The sequence below is a fragment of the Ictalurus punctatus genome, chromosome 7 (assembly GCF_001660625.3).
Source record: "Ictalurus punctatus breed USDA103 chromosome 7, Coco_2.0, whole genome shotgun sequence".
In the NCBI taxonomy this organism is placed as follows: domain Eukaryota; kingdom Metazoa; phylum Chordata; class Actinopteri; order Siluriformes; family Ictaluridae; genus Ictalurus; species Ictalurus punctatus.
This window is the reverse complement of record NC_030422.2, coordinates 6,554,180-6,575,501: the sequence shown is the minus strand read 5'-3', so window position 1 is coordinate 6,575,501 and position 21,322 is coordinate 6,554,180. Positions and strand designations below refer to the sequence as shown.

The following is a 21,322-nucleotide window of genomic DNA, read 5'->3' as shown; positions in this document are numbered from 1 at the left end:
AGCCCCCAAGCTCTGTCTCACATCTATATTGGATTTATACATGGGCCTCATCTGCTGCCAGACTCGCACAACAAAGAATAGCATCCAAATATTAACGGGGGAACCCCCCACCATGCCCCCTGATAGTGCCCTATGAGACTATAATATATTGGGTGGGGCCACATACCAGATTGTGTTAGGTTTAAATTGGGGGGTCTCAGGTGCGAACATGGACCTCTGATTTAATTAATCCGGGGGAGGAATTACCCAGTCATTTATAATCAAATGTTCAGGTCCTTAAACATTAAAAAATATCGTTCTTTCTGTGCTATATTTATAGATTACTTTATTGATTCAAACTGCTTATCAGATTTATAGTAGCTTCATTATGCAGAACTTCTAAACATTTCTTTGAAACCCTTGTCTAGGTACTGTAAACAACATGGTCTGTATACCATATATTTGTGCCATGCTGACATCAAACTCAATGTTCCTCATTAGTATATGTGTCATCTGCAACGCATAGGTAATCTGTCACATGTGAGGTTAAATTAGTATAGATTGCTTTCCCTAAAGACTGCATAATTAACATGGATATAGAATGTCCTCCCATATATTGACAGCTAACATAAGGTGTGGTGTAGACATGTAAGAGGTTCTTAATTCGGGATGTTTATATCGGCCTTAAGGTAAAACAAAAAGAAACAATGTTAATAACAGATGAGATGCCACAGGTTTTAGCTAAGACATGAACTGAATCTTTTCTGAGTCACTTCCAGATCAGCTTGTCGGTAAATGACGCATATGACAAGAGTGCTGAATTTCAGCCTAGCGCTTGAACTGAAATGGAATTAACCCTGGTGCTGTTTCCTGATGTCTCATCTGCAGCCTGCTGCATGGCATGCTTAAAAATAGAACTTTGCTGACACAGGTTGTTGCTCATGAACAAGCGATCGATACTTTTGCTGTTGCATTCAACAGGGGCATTTGTCTTAGCAGGGCAAGATGTTTAACCCTGTTTGGCATTGCTTTAACTAGTTGCAGTCTTAGCACTGTGATGCACCATGCACACTTCATCTGACTATATGAGCATTTACAATCAAACCGGTAACTGACATAAACTTAGTGCAGCTGTTTTGACTGGTGCTTGTAAAACCGAGACTGGAATGCACCCTCAGTAACCTCAGAAAATATTTGTTGATAAGTGGGCTATTATTTTCCCCAAACATTTTTTCCAAAGAAAAATGCGCATCACCACTTTTTGTGGTTTTCAGGTTTATATATATATATATGGAAGTGGTATATCAGTTGACATTTAAAAGATCAACTGAAATCTCATAAATCAAGCACACCAGTATGTGCATTGGCTGACAGAAATGTCTGTCGAAACTAGAAATATCTATCACCTGGGTGTGAAAGTAGGCTACTAAAATAGTTCCTAATAAACAGTCAGCTGGGTGGGTTTTTATGTGAGGTATGAGGTATATATTAAATGAATGATTAAAATGATGTAAAATAAATCTTACTGGTCGACTGATGAATTTCATTCATCAAATAAAGTTATTGTGTAATATTAAACCGTAAACTGCTGCAAAGTGATAGTCAGGTTTAACTAATCGAATGTTCTGGCCCTTAAACATGAAAATATCGTTCTTTTTGTGATATTTTTATAGATTACTTCAGTAGCTTCATTATGCATAACGTCTAAACCTTTGTTTGAAACCATTGTCTATGTACTGTAAACAACATGTCTATGTATTGTAAACAACACAACTAACTTCTGCAGTTCTCCAGTTGTGATCCTTGGAGATTTTTTGGCCACTCGAACCGTCCTCTTCACAGTGCGTTGAGACGATATAGACACACGTCCAATTCCAGGTTGATTCATAACATTTCCAGTTGACTGGATCTTCTTAATTATTGCCCTGATGGTGGAAAAGGGCATTTTCAATGCTTGTACTATTTTCTTATATCCACTTCCCATTTTGTGAAGCTCAACAACCTTTTGCCGCACATCACAGCTATATTCCTCGGTCTTACCTATTGTTATGAATGACTAAGGGAATTTGGCCTATGTGTTACCTCATATCTATACCCCTGTGAAACAGGAAGTCATGGTTGAGCAATTTCCTGTCTCTCATCACCCAGGTGTACTAAAAATGTAAAATATCAATGGGAATATACTTCAAATATATTTTTCTCATATGCCAATAATTGTTGTACACCTATATTTAACAAAGATTTTTTTTTTTAGAAACCTATGTTGCGTTTGTAATTGTTTGCTATCCATGAGAGCAGAGTATTTTTGTGATTTTTTTGCAAAGAAAAGATCAAAAGGTTAAACAATAAAGACAATTTTTCAAAGCCTTCTTTGCTCATATTCACCAAGGGTGCCAATATTAGCGGAGGGCACTGTACATGTTTTTCATTGGTCATTGGATGAATTGCATGCCTCTTCTATGATAAAACTCAGACATTCCGAGAGCTGTGTCTGAATGCATGACACCTGAGTTCACAGCAGCTTTCACCCGGATAATTGCATCACCTGGCTCCCCCTGTTCTGGCAACAATGCATGGCGAATGCTTTTTAATGAATGTTTTGCCTCAGGCTGTCCCCCAGACTGCATACTGTACCAGCATACTAAATAGCATGTCAAATATAGACATCTTATTTTAACATAACATTTAGTTTGCTATTTTGGGCTTCATGACACAACCTTAACAATCTCCAGCTCTCAAAATTGTGTCTAAAATAGGCACTACAACGAGGTACTACTGGTATTACACTCCAACAGGTGTGATCAATAACAAAGTGTAAAATGTAGAGTATTTGTTTAAAAGGGTGAAAATACTGTGGAAATACTGGGGTGCTCAATCTTCAGAGCACTCACAGAACTGGTGTCCATGCTATCAGCCACAAAAACGTGTCTTTTCCTAATCCGTTCACATCAAAGTTCTGTAAGACTCGTCAGCTGTTCTTGCTTATACCTTAATTTTGAATTCCATCAGACTTAGTCCTTCCTAGCCCTGTCTCTAAAGTACCTTCGCTTAAAAAACATGCACACACACAGTCCAATGTGTAATTTCTTTTCAGATAAAAAAAGATGAAATGAGAGAATAGCAGCATTTTCCTTCAACGGCGAACCCCTGAATATCAAATCAAGAAAGTACTCAAACAGATCTGCAACGTTTGATCAAACAAGGCCAAGTTCACGAGCCCAACACCTCCGAGAAAAATAGCTTACACGCATTCAAATGAATGTGAATGTTGCATGAGATTGAATCCCAGATATTTCATGGGAGAGAGCTGTTTTGCCACTGGGTATAAGAGCTAATCACTGGCAGTCAGTAAACATCCTTGAGGGATTAAGTGGAAATTAGCGAGAAACTCTTTTGCCGTGATTTACTCTGATACTTAACACACTTTACTGCACAGTGATAGAAGCGATATATGGAAGAAGCTATTGATTATGTAGAGCAAATGAAAAAACGATTTACAGAACATGTAAAGACATGTCTCACCATCAAGTATCTTTGGGGAAGTGCAATTGATGAACCTGTTATTTATTTATTTAGTTATTTATTTAGTCTGTATTTAGACCATGTTACAAATTTCGATGGTCTCTACTTCCCTCATCTAAGCATTGATTGAATGCTATATGTCAATAGAAGGTATGCTATATGTTAATAGAAAATCCTGTGTACTTCATTTATATTTAATTTTAAAGCATTTAGTGAAGTTCATCAGTGTAGAAAAAAAAAAAACCTACTGAGAATCATGTCAGTTAATCATCTGGAGTGATCAGTCGTTCTAGACAATGTAATTAGCACTATAGCGATCAGTGTGCATTGTAAAATCCACCGGATTGCAGTGTCAACCTTGAGGATCAGGGCCCCTGGCCTTACCTCAGTAAAAAGGTACAAGGAAAGACTCATATAAAATGTCTCCTTTGCCTCTCTAGAACGCCATCTCATTTGAAAAAGCATGTTGACGTATGTTTAGCTAATTTGCTAATGTTAGCTGGTTATGTTACCCTGTTTTCTTTGCAAATGCCAAATTAGACTAACATTGATTGCAGTAGTTTACATCATTGGCTAGGCAGCGAATCAAATTCTAGCTAATAGTAAATATTGGTTATTTATAGGATATTTTACTTAATCATGTATATGCCATGCAAACTTACAGATATTAAATGATTAAATGAAGTGTTTCAGGCAAAGCAACATACTTGCTTATAACAGTTCTAGATAAGTAAGACAAGTAGACATTATGTCATCTGAACAGTTGTAAAGGTTTTCTGTTTTAATACTTGAGTACATTTAGAAAGAGCACCATTTTGACTTTCACTTGAATAAATTTTGGCTGTATACTTGAGACGGTATACTTTTATTTAAGTATAATTTCTCTATACTTTTTCCACCCCTGCTAAGTGGGTCCTGGGACCCTGCCAGTTGTTGAAATTTAGTCTGGCATACATACAACAGATAGATTTTTTTTTTCAGCCTATGCATGACTGGCTAGGTCACACTGTATTTATAATTAATGCCATATATACATTTGGCAGATGCTTTTATCCAAGGCAATTTCTATTTATTAATTTGTCTTTCATGCCACCTCAGGCAGTCTCTGACTGATCTCCAGAACCAGCACCATTTTGTATTGCCCATAAACAACTGTAATCATTCACTGCCATGGCAGTTCCTCGTGTTTTCTCACCCTTCTAGACTCAAATAGAAGCCTGGCAGTGCAGTTGCAGATTAGAAAACACTTTTGTCACGCTCTTACAGTATCGTTATACTAATGACCCCATAATCCTCATTGTAGGTGACATGCATAAGAAGAACATCATCCTACTAGTATTTCACACCCCTGCTTACAACAACATAATCCTGTATAAGATTGTGAGATCATAAGCTAGTGTTACAAATTCCCCTTCTTCAAACAGCTGTGTGTGCTGATTTCATGTGTTTTCTTTTACTTCATGTCATGTGCTTTTGTTTACACCACCATGTGCTAGTCATGTTTCTGCTCCTGTACTGTCATTGGTGTTTCCTGATCTGATTGTGTCCATGTGTTCTGTGTTAATCCTGCAATTAATTTGTCTGAAATTGTGCTCTTAATATAGTAAAATCCAAGCCTTGTATTCCTATGTTCTATGTTCTGTGTTTCATGGTACTGCTCCTCGCCCGTCTTGCTTGTTTTTGATTGTGGATATTCCTTCTCTAATGCTGCCTGCCTGTTCTTTGACCTTTGCTATGGACCATAACCATGATTATTGGATTAGCTCTAATAAATTCCATGAAGAGTTTACACACTTGCGTCCTGCCTCTCTCTCATACGCGTTACAGCAAGGCCAACACGTGCTGCAAAACTAGGTAAGTGTTTTGATTGATTGTAGCCCAAAGTCCCCACATTTTGAATCATCTTCACTGGATTAATGGAGTGTGTACACTGGCCAGCAAAGAGCTACAATAATCGAGCTTAGAGATGACAAGTGCCCAAGATAATTGTTTGTGTCATATTAGTCCAACAGGTACAGTCTCATTTGTTGTCAAAGAGCACAATCGTACAAGATCTGTCAGAGAGAAGAGCATGTACTAATGAGTTTTATCATCATCACAGCAGTGTTAAGATTAGCTGAGAGAGCAGGAAATGTACAGTGAGACAAGGATCCCTTTGGTCACACCAGTCGTCACTTTATTGCTTATCACCAACTTGGATGTCATCCCTCCATGACATTCTGTAGAATCTTCCTGAGACGTAGGACTCGGGCCATCAGATTACAGAGGTTGGAGAAAATCTGCCGGACAATCTGATTTTTAGTTTACCATATCAAAAGCTGCAGATAGTTCGAACAATATAAGACCTGAGCATTTGTCAGCACTTCTTGCAGACCCCAGGGTGTCCACAAGTGTCAACAGGAGAGTTGGGGTAAAGTAACAGCTGTCATTCTGCTTGTAAGTTTATCCTTAAATACATGAAAAGGAATGATTGACATTAAAATATTTATCCTCCTGTTACACATGAGTTTTTAGAACCATTCCAGGAATACATGTCAAGGGGGAAAAAAACCCATATCTAGAGTAGGTGTAAGCCCTATAAAAAGCATGTGATATTTTTGTATGATAAACTGTGAATCAAGACAAGACAGGTGCTCTTCATCTCTTCGTATTATTTATAGCTCGCTGTGTGAACGTGGGCAATCTGTCGAACTTGACTTTTGCCCTAAACCGACTACTGCGATGACAATGTTTGACAAGCAGAGAGGGTCTTTTTTTAGACCACTGACTATAAATGTTTGCTTCTTTCTCTAGCCTTCTTCCACCAATTTCTGCTGCTTGTGACAGTTTGAGTGTATTTGCAGCCATATGGCAACATATATGGCAGGTTTCAGTTGATTTTTCTTTCTTAATCATGAGTGAGGCTGGAAATGTTTTTCTTTGCATTTCCTGGCTCTAGTCAGAGAGTGTCATTCATTATCACAATTTTTCATTCAGGAAATCAGTATGATGTCAGGAAGTGGATGATGCGGGTGATAATAGGAGGAAGCGAAGAAGAGGTGTGCATGTTTTATTTTTACTCACAAAGAAAATAAGCAAATACCTTCTGAGCTGGGTGGGTGGGTAGATAGATAGATAGATAGATAGATAGATAGATAGATAGATAGATAGATAGATAGATAGATAGATAGAGACTCACCTGCCATTTTATTAGGAACAGCATACTCTAAGAATAGCCTCAATTCTTTATTGTATGGCTTCTGCAAGGTGTTGGAAACATTCCTTTGAGATTCTAGTGCATGTTGACATGGACAGATTCGTCAACTGCACATTTATTCTGTACATCTCCCATTCTACCGGCTCCCTAAGGTGCTCCATTGTATTTAGATCTGGTGCCTGGCGAGCCAATTAAAGTTCACCAAATGTATTGTCATGTTCATGGAAGCAGTTTGATATGACATGGCATGGTACATTATCATGCTGGAAGTAGTCATTATAAAATAAAGCGATAAAGGGATGCTATGTGGGCAGCAACAATACTCAGACTGTGCCATTCAGACTACGAGCTACTGGTATTGGTATTAAGGGGTATTGCTGGTATATTATTGGTATTAATGGGACCAGTGTCTGAGAGAAAGCATTCCCTAAATCATTACACCACCACCAGCCTGAACTGTTGATACAAGGCAGGTTTGGTTATGGATTCAGATTCCTGTTCTTGGCTGACAAGCGTGGAACCCAATGTGGTCTATCACTATTGTTGCACATCCACCTCAAGGTTCAATGTGTTGTGCATTCTGAGACGATTTTCTGCTCAACACAGCTGTAAAGACTGGTTATTTAAGTTATCATCTACATCCCATATACAACAAGTCTGACCTCTCGCATCAACAAGGCATTTCAGCCAGCAGAACTGCTACTCGCTGTTTTTCCCCTGCATCATTCAGTGTAAACTCTAGACACTGTTGTAAGTGAAAATCCCAGAAGATCAGGAGTTTCTGATATACTCAGATCACCCCATGTGGCACCAACAACCACGCCATGGTCAGTGTTTAATTAAAGCTCTTCACATGTATTTGCATGATTTATCCATTGTACTGCTGCCACATGTTTGCCTGGTTGTATAAGTGAATGAATGATCATGGGTACAGGTGTTCATAATACATCAGCAGGGATCAGCAAGTGTATTAGCATATAACACATCGATGGGGAAACCTGTATTAACAACTGTCTAGCTTTTTCATTAACATTAACATAATGTAAAAAGGTAAATAGATAATAACAGAATTTGACCGTACAAGTACTGATAAATGTAGGTTCTTTTGCTCTGGGGACTAAGCTTTTATAGTGGGTTGTATTTATGATGTGTACAATATTGTACACTAAATTGTATTAGAATAAAGAATTTACAGTGGATTTATTACTAGCTTATGTTGCCACAATTGGGAGGAAAGCAGGGAGCCATCTGTATTAGATTTATTTTTTTGACATACCAGCATAGCAAGAACGTATTACCAATTATAGGCCGTCAGCTTAATCTATCCCATATGGATGACAGATCAGCACCATGGACAGCTCAGACAGCACCTGAGCCGCTGTGGTTTTAATGCTTCAACTGCCAGAAATGTGCAAACACGGCCTGCTGGCAATGGAAACACACTTCACGAGTGCATAGTAATTCATTATAGCCAAATATATAAATTTCCATGTAATTAATTATCCAGTGACCATAGGTCCTACACCTTCTTCATCCCTAGCCTGCTGTTGTGTCTTAAATGTACGCTTATCACTGACCTGCAGGGTTTTTTTCCCCTGTTCTTTCTTAAAGGAAATAATTTTTCCATAGACATGATCTGTTTCAGTTTTGGAAATACTGGAACCTACATGCTAGCAACATTTCTCAGTTCTCATCATTTATTCCTTAGCTGCCGTGTGCCTCTACATAACACAGTGACAAGTACATGATACAAATGCTACCAAAATGAGATATTGTTGTTTGATGTGCAGTGGTACATTGTGCAGTGGGTAATTATGGTGATATCATGCTGCACTTGGAAAGTAATGTGTTGTTTTGGGGGTGGGGGGTGGGGGGGTTAGCTGTGCCTCTGCAATCACAGTGTTGGTAAGGGGGGTCATGAAGTCTATCATTAATATTTGTGCATTTGTTTATTGTTTATTTTGTATCTTACAAGGTCGGGTGTTCATATTTAAATCCGATCAGTGATTCTGAAATGATGATCTGTTATGTCCATCTGTATTCTCTCCGTTCGGTTTCTTATTATGCAGCAGTATCTGTGGGTTCATTTGTAGTCTCTGTACAGGCACAACAGGAACGGTCTTAATTGGAGCCTTGTTTCCATTCTTGTTGTCTGTCACTGAGACATAACCATGTGAGGACGAAGGAGATATGAATGCAAGTAAAATATAATGGCTATAATGAGGCTGAAAAATGCAGTAATATCGAGTATAGATAAGATTAAATCTGTCAAAGAAATAGTCCAGTCAGACATGGAAATGCAAAAAAGTAAAGAGATGCTAATAGATACGGGTAAAGTCTAATTTGATTTTAGCATAATCAATCATTTTTTTTTAAGCAAGATTAGAACTTTTTTTGGCTGAATATGCTGCTTTTATAGGAATAAATAAAAGAAATATACACTGGAGGGCTCAGTAGGGCCACACTTATTCCTCACCCTTGTAACTACATACTTTTCCGGTTAGCTTCATTGTCGTTACTGAAGAGTTCATAGTTACTGAGTACTACGCTTTAAGAGGAATCATTGTATAAATTAGTCAAGTGTGTAAAAGATTAAAAGGCATTGTATTCGCAAAAAAATTATAGAGGCTAATCCAGTATATGGTTACATTTGGCTAAAAGTACTATAACAAACAGTAGGTTGAGAACCAAATGTAAAGAAAAGAGAAATCCATTCATCTTCAACTGCTTACTCCTTTTCAGGGTCACGGGGGAACCTGAAGCCTATCCCAGGGAGCATCGGGTACAAGGCGGGGTACACCCTGGACAGGGTGCCAATCCATCGCAGGGCATAATCACATACACACTCACACACCACGGACACTTTAGACATGCCAATCAGCCTACCATGCATGCCTTTGGACTGGGGGAGGAAACCGGAGTACCCAGAGGAAACCCCCGCAGCACGGGGAGAACATGCAAACTCCACACACATGGCCTTGGCGGGAATCGAACCTCGGACCCTGGAGGTGTGAGGCGAACGTGCTAACCACTAAGCCGCCGTGTGCAGAAAAGAGAAATCAAATGACAAAATTGAATTATTGCCATTGCGATTGCCTAACTTATCTTTATTACTGATGTGGCTGCAATCATTGGCAGCTAGATGTGAGCTCGGGTATAGCTTTGAAACTTTCTCAGCGTCTATATCTCATCGAATCCAGGGTCTCCATATGGCATGAACAATGCAATGGAACAAATATTGTTATACTTATATATAACGTATAATTACTGGTGAGGCCCAGGTTGCCATTATAAAAAGATCCCACTGGCAGATGGCATATTTAAAAGAGATTTCTTGTTTAAATTTGCTTTTCTTTGGCATTATGCTAGTCTAGAACACAAACAAGTAAATAATCTAGCTAAACTCAGTCGAGAATAGAACATACATGTTATTGACAGTGAGAAATCATTTTTCATGCTATAACTTATATTATGAATTCTAGTTTGTTTCCACATCTTATATAGCGTCTAATATCAGCCAGTGTCAAATACTGGACCAGTTTAGAAATGACTCATTAATATTAAGCCAGACTGAATAGATAAGAAGTACTTGGAACACATAAGATTCATTCACGATTATGAAGCTAATTCCAGACTGAATACACGAAGGAAATAATTACATACATGATGTTTTTTGAACCGGGATAAGCTCCCTGTCCTTTTACCTCTGTTACATGAGCAAGTTCTGAATATTAGCTGAGAAGCAGCTCATGCATTCCATAGATCCAAATGACGAAATTGAATTAGCGCCAATTCAATTGGCTAACTTGTCCTTACTGCTGACGTGTCTGTAACCACAGTCGGCCAGATGTCAGCTCACATACACCCTTGAAGCTTATCGAATATTTCTTTTCATACCCTAGAGCGCTGGATCAAAATACTCAGATCCAATCTCTCAAGGGAATTGTGAGGTTATGAAAGTGATAATGCTGCCAAGTTCTAGTGTTAAGCATGACTTTCTTATTTTCCAGTTGGTGCCCTAGCCTGAAAATGCGCACGCATTCTATAAATACTAGTTCATTCATGGGCGTTTAGATGAAAATACTTTAAGTTGACAGTCGCCGTTCTGTCACAATGTGTTCCTAACCAAGCGATGGGAGAAATTCAGGTTAAGTGCCTCCTTGTTTAGCAAATCAGCAGGCAAAGGTTTGACAGCCCGTCAATGTCTATGCGTGTTATGCTTCATCACTCATTACTCTGTCTCTCTGTCTCTCTGGAGGAAGGCCGTGTGTCAGAGTCAGTGTAGTACTGGGGGCTGGATGGGAGAGCAGCAGGAGAGGAGCTCACAGTCTGGATTGCTGTGTGTCACGCTCCATGCTTGACCAAAGAACAGACCAGCCTTTGGGCCCATTTAACACCATCTAATAAATTCATGTCACTAGAGGGACATTGTATCACCGCTAAGTGGCGTTTGTATTTAACATCACTCTAAACTCCACGTTTAAGAGCAGAATCAGAAGATAGCCGGTTGCATCACCCCACTTAGATTTACCTTTGACATACTGCTCTATGACAGCAAATTACTCCCATTGGGAGATTGCATGCACGCACACACACACAAATGCACGCATGCACATAAGCTAGTCATATTTCACCAGCAAGAGAAGATGAGAAGCTGGAGGTGAGTGAGTGGAGTTCCCTTCACAGAAACCCCTATTTTACGACCTTCCATCAAACATTTGGCACCTTAGGATTGGTGTGTGGGTGGGTTTGGGGGAAGGCAGGGAGGGAGGTACAACATTAAGATGGAGGCTCCCCACATGGCGCCTGACTGGCTGCTGATTTCACAGCTTTAATTGAAGGATGAAAGGTTCAGAATGAGCCAGTCAGCTCCTTCCTCACTAGCGCAAACAAACCACCAAAAAAAAAAAACCCCAACTCAGTGACATTTTTGAAACACTGTGTGAGTGGCACTATACTAAACGATTTCAAGAAACATCTTTCGCAAGTTCTCCAGGAGCAGTCACATCCTTGATCACGCATAGGTGAACGCACATACACTTGCTCCTCTGTGGCCTGTTGCTCAGCAACACTTCCCTGATTAGGTTAGCTGACTATGGGAGTAAGGATCTGGTATCTATGTGGAAAGCCGGATCAGATCACGCTAATGGAGCTGCAGCCACATGTTCATTCCTGTCCCATGGGTGGTGGAGCACTCTCCGAGCCTAGATCTCATAGAGCCCAGACTCTCCATAGGCCATGAGCAATGCAATGGAATAAATATTGCTATATTTACATAGAAAGTATATTTACTGGTGTGACGACCAGGCTGCTATCATGGAAAGATCCTACTAACACATGGCATATTTAAAAGAGATTTGAGACTTCTTGTTTAAATTTGCCTTTCTTTGGCATTATGCTAGTCTTAGGGAAGAAAGCACAAGTTTGCATTTTAACTCTGCATTGAATGAATGCCAACACCTGTGCAAATAGTTGCTGTAGCTCATACTCTGATCTTTCTTATTTGGTTTCCATGCATTACATAGCACTTAATATCACCTGCTGAAATGTAAGAAATTTAAATGTAAGGTTATGATTTTCCTGGACAGATTTCATTCATCCCTGCAATATTTCTATGAGCTCTGGGTTAGCTCCAGATAGAACCAGCATGGAGTTTTCATCATTCGTTTTTACTGTGTACCCTTTGTAACCAAGTACCCATTTGGAAGAGCAAGCATTTGATGGAGCTTTCAAAGCCCAAATCCTCAATTCTCAACAGAAGCAGATGGAGCTTCTGCCACATGGAGACACACTCAGAGTGATTTCCCAGCCCGCTGTGACTACAGTTTCACCAGTCCGAGAGATAGGCTGATAGACTTATTCCAGGGTGAGAGAAGGGAGAGTGAGAGAGAAAGACAATGTGAAAGAGTGGAAGGAATGGAAGTGGAAGAGTGAATATTTCTGGTAAGGTCGTATTCTGATACTGATGTAAGTGCTAGGACTGCAGTAAGGTTATAATAAGGTTAATATGAATTCATTTACTGCTTATGCAGGCTGATGGGCATTAAAGAAGTCTTTCTTAACCTCCAGGACTGACAGCATGTCTTGACATGGCAAGTGAGTCAGGAACACACTGTGACTGGATGCCAGCTTGGAGCACAGAACACATATCAAGTGTAACATGTGCTGCACATGTTCATACTGTGTTGTAGTTTTGTTTGTAGAGCTGTGAGAATTCACTCCACCTCAAAGAAAGAGGCTCTGGTAAATAATACACCAATTCTTGTACAGTCACTGCATAGCCAAAACTGTTATGCTGTATTCATTTCACTTACCTTTTGTGTTTATTTCCATGTTAATCTCTTACAGAAATGGGGTATTGCTTTTCAAATCAAAGCTTCCGATATCTTGTCGAACCCTCGACCCTTTCCTTGTATTGCGTTTTGTTCATTATTTCGTCATTGTAACGCCTGATTACTTTTAATCATCATTACACCCATATGTGCGTGCACAAGAATTAAGCCCCATGATATGTTTTTTATCCGGTTCTCCAAAGACAAGTCCATTCTGCAAACCAAGACATTATTTTACGTTGTCAAGAATTATTTTGTAATAGCCGTTAATACCGTGATTGTCATTCGGTTTATGTTATTTCTCCATTAAGGATAATCCCCAAGAAAGAATGAGTGTTTATGAATGCATGCTTTTCAACTTGTGCATTATACTCTCTCTATCTCTCTCTCTCTCTCTCTCTCTCTCTCTCTCTCTCTCTCTCTCTCTCTCTCTTCTGTTTGAGCCTATCAGTGTGTGTTTGCTTATGAATGAATGAAGGCTGGCATATATGAATGTTGTTAAGTGTGTACATGTCATTGGGTCACTATCAGATACTCTTTGTCTCTTTGTGGGTTGGGCCAATCCCTCTTACTGTCTTGTATATATATATATATATATATATATATATATATATATATATATATATATATATATATATATATATATATAGGCCTACATCACCATGTCACTCATTGCAGTCAATGAAGAATTAGTGGCCTAAGATTCTTCATAAAATGACAACCTACTCTAACAACTGGATAGAAACAGCATGGAACATATTGTATATATACATATCTCATCTAAGACTGTTCTACAGTGTTTGTTTAGAAAGATTAGACATGGATTAGAAAGTGTGTTGTTTACAAAAAAAATTTATTCATACAAATCTTACAACACTTTTTCAACATTTAAAAACGTCACCCCTTAAGGAGTATGGGTTAATATCTCGACTTCACATTTGCTAATATTCACTTCTCACACATAATATTTTCAGATATAGATAAAACTTTCACATTAAGGCTTTTGGCGCTCTTAGAAATGTACACAAGAGGCTGGGCTGTGGGCTGCACTCCATCAGGCTCTTTGCTAGCTGACAAATAACCCTCAAGCGATGCGACAAGAAACAACACAAAATCAAGCTATAGGCTTCATGGCCCTCTACATAAGCTTGGGATATGATGAGTCAGTTTACTGAGAACAATGAAACAGGAACACTTTACTTTGCCACAACAACACATTCATTGAACTTATAACAGCCTAGAGACAGTTAATACTTTTGCCATTTACATCAGTTCAATATTAAATCGGATCACAATGTAAAGCTGGCCATGCTTTCGGATGGAATTAAGATATCGGCCCAGCCAAATTTGGAAAGAAAAAAAAAAGAAAAGATGGTTAGTGAAATGTAAGCTAATAGTCTGCAGCATTATAGGGCCACTAAAAATTGCCATCCATATCAAGTGGCGATTTTTTTTTTTCTCATACGTTGTAGCAAGGCACCAAAGCCAGAAGCCATGCTGTCTGTCACATACCACTGTCAGGTTCATATTATACATGCTCACACTCTTGCAACACATTCACACACATTCACACATAGTGCTTCCATAAAAACATCTACACTCATAGAAATCCTAGGAACTGATGCCAAATTGCAGGGGGGTTGATTTCATGTCTGGATACAATAGGCTAAACATTAAATTCGTGGGGAAATAAGGTGTCAGTGATATTGTATAGAATATACAAACCATTGATTGCGGTTTATAGTCAGAAATAAAATGTCATTTTAATCGTACTGAGCGTTAGAGGATATTCTAGTATTTAAGTGCTGCGTAATACTTATCTCTGACTTAAAACTACAAGGGTTCAAAGGGATGGATTAAGGGATGGCATTATCTGAACATTCGGGCCACATCCCTGGATGCTTTGGTTTCCTGGTCCTCTATCCATGCATCACTTCTCTTACTTCTTCCCACTTTCTTGAAAGAGATGCATAACACAAATGACTTGTGCATATTGATCATGTAGAGGCTAATGAACTATCAGAAGTAATAGCAAGAAGTATTAGCAGTATGCAGTAATACTTATCTGAAGTCCCTAAGGTGTGTAGGCAAGTGTACTACTCTGTCTATACACTGGACCTTAACAAAGGACATTCTTTTTTTTATAACAATTTTTTTTCTCTCCCAAATATGAATTCATTTCCAGTGATTGAGTACACATCTCTACCCCCCCCCCCCCCCAACACATACACAACTTCTACATTAGCATACAACATTAGAAACGAATCTGATTAATACAAAGATAGAAATGACGCAAAACCATGACTAGGGTCACTGCAAACATGCCTAAAACTGGTCAAAGAAAATGACATGCTTTAACACTTTTAAAAGGCTATCACAGCATGCAAATGAAATTTGTTTTTGGGTTTTGTTTTTTTCCAAAAAGGGGGGTGGGGGGTGGGTTTGGGGAGGATAGATATACCACTATTTTCCATTCATTTCCATGAAGAACTCTGCAGTAGGCTGCATGAACATGTTTAATAATCATCAGGAAAGCATGTCTAACTAATACAACAGAAATATCTCAAATAAAATAATAATAAAAAAAAAAATAAAAAAAAAAACAGCCATTGTCAAGAATATGATCTGTAACACAAGAGGGTCTGTATTACAAACGATGCACAGAGGATTGTACATGCATCATGCATGTAGGTGCAAGGAAGATGGGATGGTTATTTTGAGATTTAGAAAGCAAGCCAGTACAAATAATAATAATAATAATAATAATAATAATAATAATAATAATAATAATAATAATAATTGGACAGCACTAATGAGCTAAATTCCAGTGTCATTCATTTTCAATCACAAATCCTAACTCAAAACATAAAGGAAAAAAAAAAAAAGCAAGAAAAACCCCCAAAATGTTGCATTTAGTCAGACAGGTGACTTGCAGATCTACAACACTTACACAAATGTAGTTTTGACTAATGAGGGACTCACTCATGTTGGCCAGCGTGTATCGCTCCCTGACCCTTCCATAGGATCATTACAGCCTGTGCTCCCCCCCCCCCCCCCCCCTTCTTTTCTTATCACAGAGAGTCAGCCTTATGGTCACTTACATCCCAGGGCCAACTTTGCACAAAATAAAAACTCTATTCTTCCTTCTTCTTCTTTTTTTTTGTTTGTTTGTTTGTTTTAAATCTCCATTACAAAAATAAAGTATAACATTCAGAACTTTGATTGTCTTTTTTAAAATCTATTTATTTTTCTGCATATGATGAATTCGAAAAAAGATATCAAGCGCATAACGTTCAAGGTGCACATTTGTCATATATATATATATATATATATATATATATATATATATATATATATCATATTTTTTTTCCTAGTGTTGTTTTTTTTTTTTTTTTTTTAGTTTCGTTTTCAACATATAAAGCTATATACATTCAATCAACTGAACGATTGGTCCACAAAGTAGAACTGTGCGGTCTCAAGTGCTTTTGTACAAAAAAAGGAACAAAAAAAACATGTTCTTACTAAAATATTTTTAATGGCTTGACTTCGTACATAAAATACATGTTTAAAAGAACACAGGCGAGATCCACCGACTGCTCAGTTTTAAGTTAGAATGACTTTTTGACTGTATGATTGAATGGACACAAGGGAGGGCAGTTGCTCTATTCTCTCTCTCTCTCGCGCGCGCGCGCTACAAATAAGCAAAGCGGCGTCCTTTGTTTCTAAACCTCTGTCTGTACCTTCTTCCCAGCACTGCTGCAAGGTATTTTTTTACGGCCATTTGTTTCCGGTAGCGGCTGTAGCTGTCCGTGAAAATGCCGTCCGAGTGGCGCTTCGACAGTGGCTCCGAGTCTTCCTCGTCCTCTTCTTCCTCACTGCGAACACAAGTGCGCGCGTTAGCCTAGAGCTAAAGAAAATGCTAGCATGCTAACAGGTTTCAATGTAGGTGTGGAATAAACAAACAAACAAACAAACAAACAAACAAAACAAATCATCATAATAAAACAAAACAAACATTCAGGAAATTCGATATATATTCACATTTTTTTTTCCACATATAAGATATCACCGGAAGCAGAACTCAGGATCAAGAAAAGCTTTATAAGTGATAGTTTTGTTTTTTTGTTTTGTTTTTGTTTTTTTCAGGCTGTAAGTGAAATGTTGATGTGTTAATGCGCCGTTATATTGGCTGGAATACAGATTCAATAAAAGGCGCTCGGGAATCAACAGTTCAGACCGTCGATAGAATGTTTAACTTTTATTATTATTTTTATTTTTTATGATTTATTTATTTATTTATTTATTTATTTATTTATTTATTTATTTTCCTGTTGTTGTTCATTTTGTCTACTCACAATTTAACCCAACCCAAGTGTCACACCCGAAGCTAGTTCAAGTACAAAGAGACAACAAATATACCGGGGGGAAGAACAGAGGGAATAAAAAAAAAGAAAAAAGAAAGAAAGAAAAAAGGGAAGAGTCGAAGACAGGAACGGAAAAGTCACCGCCATGAGAGAGAGAGAGAGAGAGAGAGAGAGAGAGAGAGAGAGAGAGAGATGAACAGAGGGAAGAGTGTAAATAAAAAAAAAAAAAAATTAAATAAAATAATTAAAAAAAAGAAACCAAGTCGACGGCAGGTAAACGCTTAAAATGAAATGCCCTTACCCTACACGAACTGCCGTCAGAGAATGCAGATATTTTCGGGCTGATAACTGAACCAGGATGTCCCTCAAGGCTCTATCTAACAATCCGTCTGCATGCGTTTCGGCTCTGAGATAAAACGCCAAACACACACACAAGGGTAAGCACAAACAAGAAACACCACACGACAGTGTTCCGTTTAGCATTTCCGATTTTGTTTCACGCCAATCAAACGATGAAGAACCAAACACTACTGTCCTCTTCCTTTAATCAATCGATCTGTCTCCTGATCCTGTACCTGTCTGTCTGTCTTGTCTGTCTATCTGTCTGTCTGTCTGACTGTTGCAATTGTGCATCTACATGCATGATCACCTTAATCACAAAAAACAAAAACAAAAAAAAAAGTAAGGAAAAGAAAAAAGAAAAGAAAAGAAATAACAGTATGAATGCGATCACATATATGCATGTATAATATTTTGTGTGTGTGTGGTTTTGGGGGGTGTGTATTGCTCACCTTCTCTCGGGAGGATAATACAGTGTGTAAGCGTCCTCCGGGAGGGCTGGAGCACTGCGCGCGCTCATCGTGTCCGGCTCATAGGAGAGCTCACTTAACGAGTTTCCCTCGTCCCCAAACACGTCGTTTTCTAGCCTGAAATCCGGATCCAGGAGAAAAGAAGAATTTTTTAACTGCACCAGATGAGAATTTTATCATTCATCATTCATATATATATACATACATATTCATATATATATATATATACATCATATATATATATATATATACCTCTATAATATATGTATATAATTCGATTTGCTTGCAAAATTAGATTAGATTGGATTCGCGCCCATATTTAAAACGAAATAATAAGAACAACATTTAAAAATAGAAAATACGCAATTGAATACAAATGGGCTCTATCCTTAATAAAACCGTGCCTACATGTACACAATCAATGTCTTTGTTAGAATTAAATTGTTGTTTTTTTGTTTGTTTGTTTTTTTGCTTTTTAAAGCATTTTGTCACACTTTCGTTACATATGACATTTCATTTCGCTATGAGCGTTAAAACGAAGTCGCACTCTGATATAGGCTATACACCTATACACACACACACACACACACACACACACACACACACACAGGCTATATACCTATCAAAATGCTACTTCGTTTTAACGCTTATAAATAGCAAAGATAGGCTATAAATAGCAAAATGCGACTTCATTTTAATGATGATTATTAAGATGATTAAGGTGCATTTCGTTCGTTACAGGCATTTAAACACAGTGCGCTAATGTGACTCTTGCTGCTGGGAGCGTGAGCATTGCGCCAGTAGGAAAGTCAGACTGGTGCACATGAACGAGTTCACACTGATATTCCCGAGGCTTACAGTCACAGCAGCTTCCTATTCGTTTACTGCTCGTGCTTGCAGTGTGACGCCACTCGGCCGTCATTACAGACTCATTCTCATTTTCATATAGGCACGTCCCATGCATAGAAATACACCGCCTAAAACCCCTAGAGTAATCACTCCCCGAGAAATGTCTTTGTTTCCTGTAGAAGCAACTTGGATTCAAATGGCAGTCGGTCCGTTGCCCACAATGAGGCAAATCCATACAGAAATGGTTCTCGGGTAATATTATTGCAAAATGCTCCACGTTTCTGAGAATGGTTCACTTTAAATGCTCCAACATAAAACCGTTCATTCTTCTGCCAAATAAGATCTACAGCCTAATCCAAAAATAAATAAATAAATAAACAAATAAATACATAAATCTCCGACATATGAAATTCAGACTGCACACGTTCGTCTTATAACCAACTGCCAAGATTTAAGATTAAACAATGAAAGGAGAAAAGGCAGGATTTGGGCGGTGTGTACGTACCTCATGTTGGGGAAGCCCATTCCGATGGGTGTGCATTGGGCGCTGTAGCGCATTAAGATCCCGTAGATGAGCAGAGCCAAAGTAGCTCTACTAGATTTGGCCATGCTGTAAAGGGAAAAAAGTTAAATCACTTACACGCTTCAACTCAACACTGTAACACGCCTAAAACGTGCTCATTTAGTTGTTGATGTTGTTTTTGTTTTGTTTTTTGCCCAATTTCCAAGCTTTTTCTAATAACGCAATAAACTTCTGTCCTGTCACGTGCTACAGATTCCACACGGCGTTTCTTTAATTCTCTAAAAAAAAAAAAAAATCCGGTCGGGTTTCAAAAGTTTAAGGAGAGCCTTCGCTTGACGCAAACACAGTCCTTTCTCCGTAAGCCGACAAAACTGGTAGTTGTAATAATTTAAAAACAAAACAAAACAGGAAAAAAAAAGAAAAAAAAAACATGAAGCATCCTGGAGTTTGAGTTCCTTCAATGCACGATTTTGTGATTTTGAAACTAAACAGGCAAAAACGGTCACGTACCTACGGCAGGTTGAACAGAGAGCGAGGCTGCGGGACGCGCTTCGGGTGCGGCTGCTGAGCGTGTGTGTGTGTGTGTGTGAGAGAGAGAGAGAGAGAGAGAGGGAGAGAGAGAGAGAGGGGGAGAGAGAAAGAGAGACGAGGTAATCTTTCTCACGGCACCTCTTCTCTGAAACGCCGTTTCCTGATGGGCTCGTCCTGATCAACCGCCTTTGACTTTTATACAATAAGTAGCTGCTAAAAACAAACAAACAACAAAACAAAGAATAGCCTTTTTGCGGACAAAAAAAATACTCGGTGAGATTGGTCGTGCACGGCCTATTCGTTCGTCCACATGTCCTTTTTTTGCTCAACTTTCACCCCCCCTCCAGTTCCCTCCGATTTTTATCCATGAATGGAGACTCTTGCCCTTTTTTCAATAAGTCCCATTAAGTATGCCTCAGACGTCATCAGCCCCTTCCTCCCGGAATATTACTGTGTAATTTCTTCCTCATCGACGGATAAGTTACTCTGACACGCCTCAAACGGAACTTTTCGCTTTAAAACTTCATTTTTAAAAAAAAAGGATGAAACAAATTGCACTTTTTTTTTTCTCCCCGCAATTCTACAGGAAGCTGAGATGAGACTATTCCCGGATGTTACAAGATTGCACGCGCATCCGTCTTTCTCTAGCCTACAGATATATTTTTATTTATTTATTTAGTTTATTATTATTATTATTATTATTATTATTATTATTATTATTATTATTATTATTATTATTAATTGTAGATTATAATAAAACGTAGAACTGACAGCATAAAAAAATAATAATAATTAAAGACAGCGGGGAGCTGTCCACACTTGTGGTGCTGACGGATCGACGCAACACCAAAGCTCATTATTCAGCCTCTTAAAATGTCCTGCAGTGGTTATTTAATGGTTCATTGGATAATTAAGGGTTCTTACCTTTACTTATAGGGAATCAGTCTGTTGTCTGGATTTTACACAGAACCCCAAGGGTTTGTCTAAGTGAAAAGATCCCTTAAATGTGGAATAAATTGCCCCATACCCGCATAGTTTCTCATGAACGCTTATCAATGATTCTTAGGACAAAACCTGGCTATATGTTCACAGAAATAATGTCATTAGTAAGGGAAAGAAATAATTTTGTTTTAACGTAAGTGTAAACAGGACAATTGCAAAGTGTATAGCCCCACAGTGCTGTTTTAACACCAATTAAATGCTTCAATCCATATTGT

The 21,322-nt window shown here is 38.5% G+C and overlaps 1 protein-coding gene across 3 annotated transcripts; it reads right to left on the bottom strand.

The window, feature by feature from the left end:
* Nucleotides 1–16,544: 16,544 nt before the first annotated feature.
* adcyap1b (adenylate cyclase activating polypeptide 1b) lies at nucleotides 16,545–20,622 on the bottom strand. Of its 3 annotated transcripts, none has more exons than XM_017470950.3 (5): nucleotides 20,244–20,622; nucleotides 19,557–19,661; nucleotides 18,185–18,319; nucleotides 17,695–17,799; nucleotides 16,545–16,904 (listed from the first exon to the last, which is right to left on the bottom strand). In XM_017470950.3, exons 2-5 carry the CDS (start codon nucleotides 19,658–19,660, stop codon nucleotides 16,721–16,723), a joined length of 528 nt encoding a protein of 175 aa, XP_017326439.1. In that variant the 5' UTR covers nucleotide 19,661; nucleotides 20,244–20,622; the 3' UTR covers nucleotides 16,545–16,720.
* Between the last annotated feature and the right edge of the window lie 700 nt (nucleotides 20,623–21,322).